A 12,089-nucleotide genomic window follows, 5' to 3' on the forward strand; every position below is an offset into this window, starting at 1 on the left:
TTTTTTACTTTAGTTTAAGTTTTTGTTACACTTACATGTTATTCAATCATTTCCCCCACATCTCTCGCGTGCTTGAACGTGCCTCTGCGTAGCCAAGAGCTACAATAGAACTTGGTTCTATTTGAGATGCACGGTGTGTTGACTGTCGCCTCATTGGATATCAGGAAAAAGATACAAACACACGTTGATGCTTGAAATACACGAGGAGAGATTCATTAAAGATAATTAACTAGGTTTCCCTTTTCATCTGTGGATTTATCGTTGGAGTAGAGAAACACACGATTTTGTACGACTCCGGGTCAAAATTATGCATATTTTCCTGTTTTTAGCTGGTTCTTTGTACGTCAGGTAAAATAGCATCTCAATATTAATCTCCCAGGACAAACTAACTAGCAACAGCTAGCTACCTAAATGTCCATGATTGTTTCGACCTGTCCACAGCTGAATATAGTTTGTTCACAGTTGGCTTTGATATTTTAACCTGAGTGTCATGATCGCATCTGATGTGGATGGACAAAATCAACATGCGAATGCATGCGTGTGGCAGCTTCACCAAACTAGCCCCTCAAGTACATACACATGTTGATTTCGACTATCCCCATCAGACACGTTCATGACAAGCAGGTTAAATTAGCAAAACAAACTACAGTATATTAATTTGGGGACAGGTTGAAACATACGACTCATTCATGGATATTTAACTATTGCTAGCTAATTTGTCCTGAGACATAAACATTGGGTTGTTAGTTTAGTTGAAATATAGGGTCCATTTTTTTTGCTGGATCTTTGCAGAATTTTTTTTGTCATACAAARTCATGTTCTCTACTCCGACAATTAATCCACAGTTGAAAGGGGAAAACTAGTTCGTTTTTAGACAGAGTTCTTTGATTCATTTCTTCACGTTCATCTTTCAATCACCCACGTGGGTTAGTGTGCTCGTGAAAACCAATGAGTAGATGGGAGAGGCGGGACTTGCAGGCATTAAGGGTCTGAAATAGAACCAAGTTCTATTTACCGCCTGGCTATGCAGACGCCCATTGAAGCGCATGAGCAGTTACATGATTGAATAATGGGTACATTCATTTTGTCGGATTGATGGTCTGTTTACATAGCGGATTGCGGTAATTAACGTGGCAGGTTAGGTGAATTAACCTGGCTGATTGGGGGAACCAACACATTAGGTTAGGTGAAATAACAGCAGGTTAGGAGACAGGTTAAAGTGAGGAAAATGATGAGGGTTAGGCGTTGCTACAATGCTGACATGACCACTAGATGAAGATGTAGGCCTACTCCATCTACCCACAATTGTAGAAATGTAAACAGACCATCAGTCCTGACATACCATCAGTATCATAACACTGGTCTAGTCAGCATGTTAACATGTTTGTCAGCCCTTGTTGTAGCCGTCCACCATACGTGGCATGATGCTTCCATCCTCCTCCACGTCCTCTGTGACGGCCTTGCCCACCAGCTGACCCATGTCTTCAKGAGAGAYGCCCCTCGGCTCGCCCACCTTCACCCCCAGCATATCCATACTCAGCACCGTGCCTTTGGGTATCRCCACCTTAGCCACCACTGACTTCCCGAGCTGGAAGAGAAAATAATACGGAGATTACCGCCCACAGTATGTGCTGTTGTAGGTTATACAGTACAAAGAGAATACTTGATGTAAGGGAGGTTTATGACAAACATAATGGGCCTACCTTATAAATGAAAGTGAATATAACCATTTTTTGAGAAAGTTATTAATACAAATGTCAATGGGAAAAATATTTATTTGGGATATTATTGATATATGTTGTATATTTTGTATATACTATGCCTTCGGAAACTATTCAGAYCCCAGGACTTTTTCCAGATTTTGTAATGTTAAAGATTAACTCTAAAATGTCTTAAATAAAACATTTTCCTCATCAATCTATACACAATACCCCATAATGACAAAGCAAAATCAGGTTTTTAGAAATGTTTGCAAAACATAAATACCTTATTTACATTAGTATTCAGRCCCTTTGCTATGAAACTCGAAATTTGTATTTTGTATTTATTATGGATCCCCAGGATCTCAGGATACTCTTCCTGGGTTCCAGCAAAATTAAGGCAGTTTATACAATTTTAAAAACATTACAATACATTCACAGATTTCACAACACACTGTGTGCCCTCAGGCCCCTTCTCCATCACTACCACATATCTACAGTACTATATCCATGTGTATGTATAGTGCGTATGTTATCGTGTGTGTGTGTTAGTATGCATGTGCCTGTGCCAATGTTTGTGTTGCTTCACAGTCCCCGCTGTTCCATAAGGTGTTTTTGTATCTGTTTTTTATTCAAATTTTACTGCTTTAGTCAGTTACTTGATGTGGAATAGAGTTCCATGTAGTCATGGCTCTATGTAGTACTGTGCGCCTCCCATAGTCTGTTCTGGACTTGGGGACTGTGAAGAGACCTCTTGTGAGCATGTCTTGTGAGCATGCCAGTAGTTTAGACAGAGCTCGGTGCATTCAACATGTCAACATATCATTCAACCATCTACTCATTGGTTTTCACGAGCACACTAACCTCTCATAAATAAAAGTAGTGATGCAGTCAATCTCTCCTCCACTTTCAGCCAGGAGAGATTGACATGCATATTATTAATATTATCTCTCTGGGTACATCCAAGGGCCAGCCGTGTTGCCCTGTTCTGAGCCAATTGCAATATTCCTAAGTCCTTTTTTGTGGCACCTGACCACACGACTGAACAGTAGTCAAAGTGCAACAAAACTAGGGCCTGTAAGGACCTGCCTTGTTGATAGTGTTGTTAAAAAGGCAGAGCATCATTTATTATAGACATACTTCTCCCCATCTTAGCTACTACTGCATCAATATGTTTTGACCATGACAGTTTACAATCYAGGGTTACTCCAAGCAGTTTAGTCATCTCAACCTGCTCAATTTCCACATTATTTAYTACAATATTTAGTTGAGCTTTAGGATTCAGTGAGTGTTTTGTTCCAAATATAATGCTTTWAGTTTTAGAAATATTTAGGGCTAACTTATTCCTTGCCACCCACTCTGAAACTAACTGCAGCTCTTTGTTGAGTGTTGCAGTCATTTCAGTCACTGTAGTAGCTGACGTGTATAGTGTTGAGTCATCCGCATACATAGACACTGGCTTTACTCAAAGTCAGTGACTCTAAGCACACAGAAATTGAGCTCAAGTGCATCCTGTTTCCATTGATCGTCCTTGAGATGTTGCTGCAACTTGATTGGAGTCCACCTGTGGTAAACTAAATTGATTCAACATGWTTTGGAAAGGCACATACCTGTCAGTAAAAGGCACATGACATCCCGCCTGGAGTTTGCCAAAAGGCACCTAAAGGACTCTCAGACTATGAGAAACAAGATTCTCTGGTCTGATGAAACCAAGATTGAACTATTTCGCTTGAATGCCAAGCGTCACATCTGGAGGAAATCAAGCACCGCTCATCACCTGGCCAATACCATACCTACTGTGAAGCATGGTGGTGGCAGCATCATGCTGTGGGGATGTTTTTCAGAAGCAGGAACTGGGAGACTAGTCAGGATCGAGGGAAAGATGAACTGAGCAAAGTACAAGGATCGAGAGATCCTTGATGAAAACCTTCTCCAGAGCGCTCAGGACCTCAGACCGGGGCGAAGTTCACCTTCCCACAAGACAACAACCCTAAGCACACAGCCAAGACAACGCAGGAGTGGCTTCGAGCAAGTCTCTGAATGTCCTTGAGTGGCCCARCCACAGCCCGGACTTGAACCTGATCGAACATCTCTGGAGAGACCTGAAAATAGCTGTCTAGCTGTCCCCATCCAACCTGACAGAGCTTRAGAGGATTTGCAGAGACRAATGGGTGAAAYWCCCCAAATACAGGTGTGCCAAGCATGTAGTGTCATACCCAAGAAGACTTGAGACTGTAATCGCTCCCACACTCTTGGCATTATCTCAACCAGTTTCACCTGGAATGTTTTTCCAACATTCTTGAAGGAGTTCTCACATATGCTGAGCACTTGTTGGTTGCTTTTCCTTCACTCTGCTGTACAACTCATCCCAAACCATCTCAATTGAACTGAGGTTGGGTGATAGTGGAGGCCAGGTCTTCTGATGCAGCACTCTATCACTCTCCTTATTGGTCAAATAGCCCTTACACAGCCTGGAGGTGTGTTGGGTCATTGTCCTGTTGAAAAACAAATGATAGTCCCACTAAGCGCAAACCGGATGGGATGGTGTATGGCTGCAGAATGCTGTGGTAGCCATGCTGGTTAAGTGGGCCTTGAATTCTATATAAATCAGACAGTGTCACCAGCAAAGCACTGTTACACCTCCTTCTCCATGCTTCACGGTGGGAACCACACATGAGGAGATCATCTGTTCACCTACTCTGCGTCTCACAAAGACCAAAAAAAAAATATATATATATATATTTATATACCAAAAATATACAATTTGGACTCATCAGACCAAAGGACAGATTTTCACCGGTCTAATGTCCAATGCTCGTGTTTCTTAGCCCAAGCAAGTCTCTTCTTATTATTGGTGTCCTTTACTAGTGGTTTCTTTGCAGAAATTAGACCATAAAGGCCTGATTCATGCAGTCTTCTCTGAACAGTTGATGTTGAGATGTGTCTGTTACTTGAACTTTGTGAAGCGTTCATTTGGGCTGCAATCTGAAGTGCAGTTAACTCTAATGAACTTATCCTCTGCAGCAGAGTTAACTCTGGGTCTTCCTTTCCTGTGGCGGTCCTCATGAGAGCCAGATTCATCATAGCGCTTGATGGTTTTTRTGACTGCACTTGAATAAACTTTTTTTCYGGATTGACTGACCTTCATGTCTTAAAGTAATGATGCTTATTTGAGCTGTTCTTGCCATAATAAGGACTTGGTCTTTTACCAAATATGGCTATCTTCTGTATACCGCCCCTACCTTGTCACAACACAACTGATTGGCTCAAATGCATTATGAAGGAAAGAAATTCCACAAATTAACCTTTAACAAGGCACACCTGTTAATTGAAATGCATTCCAGGTGACCAAACTCATGAAGCTGGTTGAGAGAATGTCAAGAGTGTGCAGAGCTGTCATCAAGGCAAGGATGGCTACGTTGAAGAATCTCAAATATAAATATGTTTTGATTTGTTTAACACTTTTTTGGTTACTACATGATTCCATATGTGTTATTTTATAGTTTTGTTGAAAATAGTAAAAATAAATTAAAACCCTTGAATGAGTAGGTGTGTCCAAACTTTTGACTGGTACTGTATGTAAATGTGTTATTTCAGTTTTACATTTGTTATTAATTAGCAAAAATGTCTAAAACCCTTTTTTTGTCTTTGTCATTATGGGGTATTGTGTGTAGATTGATGAGAGAGAAAAAAACAATTTAATACATTTTAGAATAAGGCTGTAATGTAACGTAACGTAATGTGGAAAAGGGAAGGGGTCTGAATACTTTCTGAATGCACTGTATGTCAAAATATACTAAATAAATATTTTCCCTTTGCCATTCATAGTAATAACAGTCTCCAAAAATGATGTCATATTTATTTTCATTTAAACCTCCCGAGGCTAACTCACCTTGTCATGGCAGGCTTTCTCACAGGGTAGCATCTGTTTGACGCCCGTGCCTTGGGCCCGCTCCACCAGGCGGATGGCTCTGACCAGCTCTGTCAGCTCAGAAGGCTCCAGTGACGCCTCGTGGTCGTTGCCCTTCCAGCTCTTGTCCAGGGTCACGTGACGCTCCACGACTTTTGCCCCCATTGCCACTGCTGCCACGGKGATGCTGATTCCCCTCTCATGGCCAGAATATCCGATGGGAATATCAGGGAATTCCTTCTGGTATTCCTACAGTATCAGGAAAAGGAAGAGTAAAATTCCATTGGTCAATTCATTTCCTTCAGTGGTGGCCTGAACAGAAATATGTCAAATTCTTGTTTTCTTTCCTTTTCTCTCTCTCTCTCTCTCTCTCTCTCTCTCTCTCTCTCTCTCTCTCTCTCTCTCTCTCTCTCTCTCTCTCTCTTTCTTTTCCATCGCTGTGCACTTGACTCAACCTATGTTTCCTTATGATGTTACTCTGGGGTGACAACAGATAACTTGCTTGTTCCTGCCTGACAACCCTTTCCTTGTAATAAACCAATGGGAAGTCTTACTGCTATGACACGTAGGTTGACATCCTCAGGGTCCATGGGTAGGCACTGGTGCACTGCAGGATGGTGAAGTTCTGATTGTGTTCCTTGACCGTCTGATAGACTCGTCTCATTGTCGCCATTGACTGCATCCCACTGGATATCACCATAGGCCGTCCTGAGGTTAAACAAAGTTGTAATTTCAACAGTAACTAACTTTTACTGAGATGCCGCATATTACACATGTTGACACTGCACATTCAGAAGAACATAAAATTGGTAACATTTAACTTCTACCACAGTAACAGGTGGCAAAGATGTAGTACATATATACACAGTGTTAACTTAAATCACTGACCTTTTTTTTGCAGTCAGTTCCAGATAGGGGAAATTGTTGGCATCGCATGAGGCAACTTTGAAGAAGGGCACATCAAGCTCATCCAGGAACTCCACAGCCATCTAACAAGCGATGCAAAGCAGTTGGGATAGTCATGCATGTTTTGCTTGAAATCCGGAATATAAACACAGTCACAGCAGACGAATTCAATAGACATTTATCATGGAATAACCTCTTACCTCGCATTCCAGAAGCGGTGAAGAAGATTCCAACCTCCTTTGCATATATCTGGAGCTCTCTATAGTGTTCATGACTGAACTCTAGATGACGTTTGTGGTCACCGTATGTGTTTCCCCAGGATTGTTTGGAGGTGTAGGGACGCTCCAGAGCACGCTTGTTGAACTTGTGCTCAAGTTCACTCTTCTGAAACTTGGCGCAGTCTGCCCCACAGTCCTGTGAATTGATGCCAACATGAGTAATAGCATCAAACACACACACACAACACACACACACCACACACACACACACACACACACACACACACACACACACACACACACACACACACACACAACACACACACACCACACACACACACACACACACACTGTGAAATCCATGCACAGCAGCAGTACACTATCAGGATCATAGCAGAAAATACCTTTCCCCTCAGTCATGCCATTTCTACATTAGCTTTTGATTTGAGGTTATTAAGGGACGATTTACATGGGAGGGATGCAGGATGACTAAGTTGCCCCACACTCATACATGTATATGTGTGCCTTTCTATCCGATTCTCCCAGAGAATCTTGTCACCCAATCTATTGTATTAAACTGAAGCTTAAACCACACTAAAGGGCAGTTAGGCTAACACAGATTAAGCCTAGTCCTGGACAAAAAAAAAGACTTTCAATGAAGACCATATTCTGTATTCAGCATGCTTTTTGTCCATAACTGTGTCCAGGAAACCAGTCCTTACAGTCTTACAATGTCTCTTCATTTAGCTTCCATTACCTTGGCCATCTTGATCATTTTCTTTGCGATTTCGATATCTCCTTGGTGGTTCTGTCCAATTTCTGCAATAATGAAACAGGGGTTAGAACCCCCAATCATCCTGCCAGGACCAAGTTCGAATTTCAGAGGCATTTTCAAAATAAACGTGAGAAATTAAGTTGGTAAATGATTAAAAGTCTATGGCAAATAACATTTTAAGGATGAGATTGTCAGAGGCAATCTTGCACAGTGGAAAATGGAAGAAGTTGCTTATCGTCTGCCCTTTTATCCAAATCCTTAAAGTCAGCCCATCCAATGAWATGCCAGTATCCTGACCAGTTATGCAAAAAGTGACAGGTAGGGCCTATTGTTTTTTTTAGCCTGGGTGCCAGTCTGTTTCTTTTCACCTTATGGAATTGTTCTCACGTTATTGTCATTTGACAAGAGCTCAAACAAATCTGGAACCAGGCAACAAAAAACCCACAAATGAGATGTAAATAAGGATATTTGCAAATATATTCAATAAGGAAATGGGTACAGTGATAGCGAGTTTTCTCTCACGCACAGTTTAGACAATTAGTGAAGGAGATAGTCTTGTACGTAGGCTGTTGTCTTTTTTTTACTGGAAGAAAGACCCACGTTGTACGCAGCTTTTAAAAAACATGATTTACGTTGAGTGTAAAATACTGTTTTATATTACTGCTTTATATCTTTACCTTTTCATAGCATTATATCCTCTTTGATTGTTTTTATATATCTGTAAGAGATTGAAAGTAGTGCTAGGTTTAAGCTCTTTGTGTATGACAAGTTTAGTGGACTGCAGTGGACTGTAGGAATGTGTAGTCCCAATAACTCAAGGCCTCTACTGACTGATTAGAAGTCCTGTGACATGCACAGAGAAATCCTGGGTGATGGAAAAGTACTGAAGTACATATTTGTGGAAGGGAGGGGGTGAGAGCTGAGGGTGTAAGTGGGCACGGCACTGTATTGAATGTATGTATTCAGCTGGACATCTTTGTTGAGTACACGTTTGAAACGTCCCTTTGAGTTTGGGCTCTTATGATATATAAGCTTATGATATATTGAGATATTGGCATGTTTTAAGGCGTGTTTTTCATGTCAAGCAAGAAGGAATCTCCATTGGAATGTGCATATCAGTTAACCATCTACTACATTCAAAAGAGTCAGATATCTCTGGAAATTAGTCACAAGCAATGAACCTCAGTTGAGTTCAGGAATTTTGTGGCCAAGTTAGGTTTTTGTGGGTGAACCACAAGGAATGCAAATAAGGATATTTACAAAGGAAATAGGAAGGCTACAGCGAGACAATTAATTATTTCATTAAATGTATGATGTGTCAATTAATTAAATGACAGGGCAGGGCAGGCAGAGGTCAGTAATCCAGAGTGGTGTGACAAGGTACAGAACAGCAGGCAGGGTCAGGGCAGGCAGAATGGTAAAAAAAAAACGGGAAAGCTAGAAAACAATAACTAGAGAAAGACAGGAGCATGGGAAAACCGTTGGTAGGTTTGATTTAAAAAAAAACTGGCAACAGATAAACAGAGAACACAGGTATAAGTACAGTGGGGATAAGGCGCTCTTCCAGGTACGACGACAGCGGCAGACAARCATCTGGGCCGAGGGTATGCCGACCTCTTCCTCCGGGAAGAGCGGGGGCTGATAACCCAGAGAACACTCAAAAAGAAAGAGCCCAGTGGCAGAGCAGGGGAGGGTGTTGTGGGCGTATTCAACCCACACGAGATGTTGGCTCCAGGTGGTGGAGTTGGCGGAGACAAGGCAGCGAAGAGTCGTCTCCGGGTCTTGACTGGCTCACTCCGACTGGCCGTTGGACTGAGGGTGGAACCCGGAGGACAGGCTGGCCGATGACCCAATGAATGTGCAGAACGCCTTCCAGAACCGGGACGAGAACTGAGGACCCCGGTCGGAGACCATGTCCACCGGGGATCAATGGATCCGAAAGACGTGCTGAACCATGAGCTGGGCCGTCTCTTTGGCAGAGGGTGGCTTGTGGGAGAAGAATGAAGTGGGCGGCTTTGGAAAACCGGTCCATTACTGTCAGGATGGCGTCGTTGCCATCAGACGGGGGGAGACCAGTGACGAAGTCCCAGGGATATGTGAGACCTGGGATGGTGAGGGACAGGCAGTGGTTGAAGGAGACCAGCCGGAGCTTGCCGAGGAGTCTTGGTCTGCACATGGATCGTGCAGGCGGCGACGAACGCGGAGACGTCCGGGACCATGGTAGGTCAACAAAAGCGTTGCTGCACAAGGGCCAGGGTCCGATGGGAGCCCGGGTGGCCGCTAAGTCTGGAGGAGTGGGCCCACTCCAGGACCGAGGAGCGGACAGCGTCAGGAACAAACATCCGGTTATCTGGGCCCCCCCGGGGTTCGGCTGGGAATGCTGCGCCTCACGGACCTGCCTCCCTGTTCCCCAGCTGAGTGCCGTCGCCAGGCACGAGGTGAGAAGGATGGTCTCAGGGTTCGAGGGTGTAGCTACGGGGCTATAGCGGCGTGACAGCGCATCCGGCTTAATATTCTTGGATCCCAGTCGGTAGGAGAGGGAGAAGTTAAATCGGGTGAAAAGCAGGGCCCACCTAGCTTGCCTGGAATTGAGACGCTTGGCGGTGCAGAGATACTCCAGGTTCTTGTGATCCGTTCACACAAGGAAAGGCCCCCTCTAACCAGTGTCTCCACTCCTCCAACGCCATCTTCACCGCGAGAAGCTCACGATTCCCGACATTGTAATTCCTCTCCATGGCATTGAGGCGATGGGAGAAGAAGGTACAGGGATGTAAGTTGAGGTCCAGGGCAGAACGATGGGACAGCACAGCCCCCACTCTGACATCCGRGGCATCGGCCTCCACCACGAACTGACGGGACGGGTCAGGATGAAACAATATGGGAGCTGTGATGAAGCGGTGCTTGAGGTCCCGAAACGCCCGGTCCGCAGCAGGGGACCACGTGACCAGAACCTTTGGAGAGGTGAGTGCAGACAAGGGGGGGAGCCAGATTCTGTAACCCTGGATAAAGCGGCGATAAATGTTGGCAAATCCCAGGAAACGTTGCAGCTGCACTCTGGACGTAGGCTGAGGCCAATCCACCAATGCTCCCACCTTCCCGGGATCCATCTGTACATTCCCTGCAGCGATGATGTAACCAAGGAAGGGGATGGTGGAGCAACTCGTGAAAGACAGGAGCACTGGGAAAACCGCTGGTAGRCTTGCCGAAACAAAACAAACTGGCAACAGACAAACAGAGAACACAGGTATAAGCACACTGGGGTTAATGGGGAAGATGGGCGACACCTGGAGGGGGGTGGGGACAAGCACAAAGACAGGTGAAACAGGGTGTGACAAAAAATGCTCATTCATGTTGGTTAATTTAGGATTCAAAGATAATCTGAAAATATATAGTTTAGCTTAGTCCACGCAAAACATACATTACATGACAGAGTACAGAGCAGTTATAGACAAGAAAAACACAAGAAAATATTAGATTAAATTAAAAATAAGTCAGATTGTCAAGACAACAAAAATACTTCTTACACACTATTAATATATAGGTATTCATAGTATTATACACAGTACATTTCAATTAGATATTTTAAAAGAAAAGAGGCCCTGTGACACTGTTTAATTTGTTTCTGTTTATTAAAACTTTTTGCCTGAGTAATCTCTGGTCCAAGATTAAATGGTTCTATACATAACTAGGCGACAGATTAAATTCATTTTTGGTTTGGGTACAGTAGGCCTAAAGAAACCCACAGTGGTGTGTCTGGTGGGGTATATACAGTGCCATGCAACTTATTATGCGACTTTTTACACCTGAATTTAGGCTTGCCATAACAAAGGGGTATTGACATTTCAGCTTTTCATTTTTTATTAATTTGTCAACATGTAGAAAAATATAATTACACTTTGACATTATGGGGTACTGTGTGTAGGCCATGACCAAAAATCTCAAAATGGGAAAAAGGTTAAGGGGTATGAATACTTTCTGAATGCACTGTATGTCTGTTTGACTTTGTAGTATTACCCAACTAGAAGTGGGTTATTTCTATGGGTTTCTTCTCAGTAGCTGCTTCATAGACTGGTCCCAGATCTGCCAACTCCATTGCTGTCTTTGTCAAGCCAAAAATCATTGGCATGAAAATGAGTGACAGAGTTGGCATAATMGCACAAACAGACTGTCACTCAGGCTAGAAATGATACCTGATGGTGTCTAACTCCTTCATTTTTAATAATTAAAAAAAGTAACCTTTATTTAACTAGGCAAGTCAGTTAAGAACAAAGTCTTATTTACAATGACGGCCAACGCTGGGCCAATTGTGCACCGCCCTATGTGACTCCCAATCACAGCCAGATGTGATGCAGCCTGGATTTGAACCAGGGACTGCAGTGATACCTCTTCCACTGATATGCTTACACTGCTGCGCCACTCTGGATCACTGGATCTAACTAAGAAATGCATTTTGAATGTAATACAGTATAGGCCTAGAGTAGCCCATCACTGCCATAATAGGCACCAATTATCATAGACCACTTGAGTGAAAAGAGAAGTCTATCAAATTGGTTATAGATATCTGATACATCCCATAACCC

The 12,089-nt window shown here is 43.2% G+C and overlaps 1 protein-coding gene across 1 annotated transcript; it reads right to left on the minus strand.

Annotated features, from left to right (window-relative positions):
• Positions 1-1,110: 1,110 nt before the first annotated feature.
• Positions 1,111-7,578, minus strand: LOC112068270 (sialic acid synthase-like). The gene is made up of 5 exons (XM_070438088.1): positions 7,492-7,578; positions 6,499-6,930; positions 6,165-6,318; positions 5,593-5,859; positions 1,111-1,588 (listed from the first exon to the last, which is right to left on the minus strand). The coding sequence occupies exons 2-5, from the start codon at positions 6,597-6,599 to the stop codon at positions 1,388-1,390; spliced, it is 723 nt and encodes a 240-aa protein (XP_070294189.1). The 5' UTR covers positions 6,600-6,930; positions 7,492-7,578; the 3' UTR covers positions 1,111-1,387.
• Between the last annotated feature and the right edge of the window lie 4,511 nt (positions 7,579-12,089).

This window comes from Salvelinus sp. IW2-2015, unplaced genomic scaffold (assembly GCF_002910315.2).
Source record: "Salvelinus sp. IW2-2015 unplaced genomic scaffold, ASM291031v2 Un_scaffold356, whole genome shotgun sequence".
In the NCBI taxonomy this organism is placed as follows: Eukaryota; Metazoa; Chordata; class Actinopteri; order Salmoniformes; family Salmonidae; genus Salvelinus; species Salvelinus sp. IW2-2015.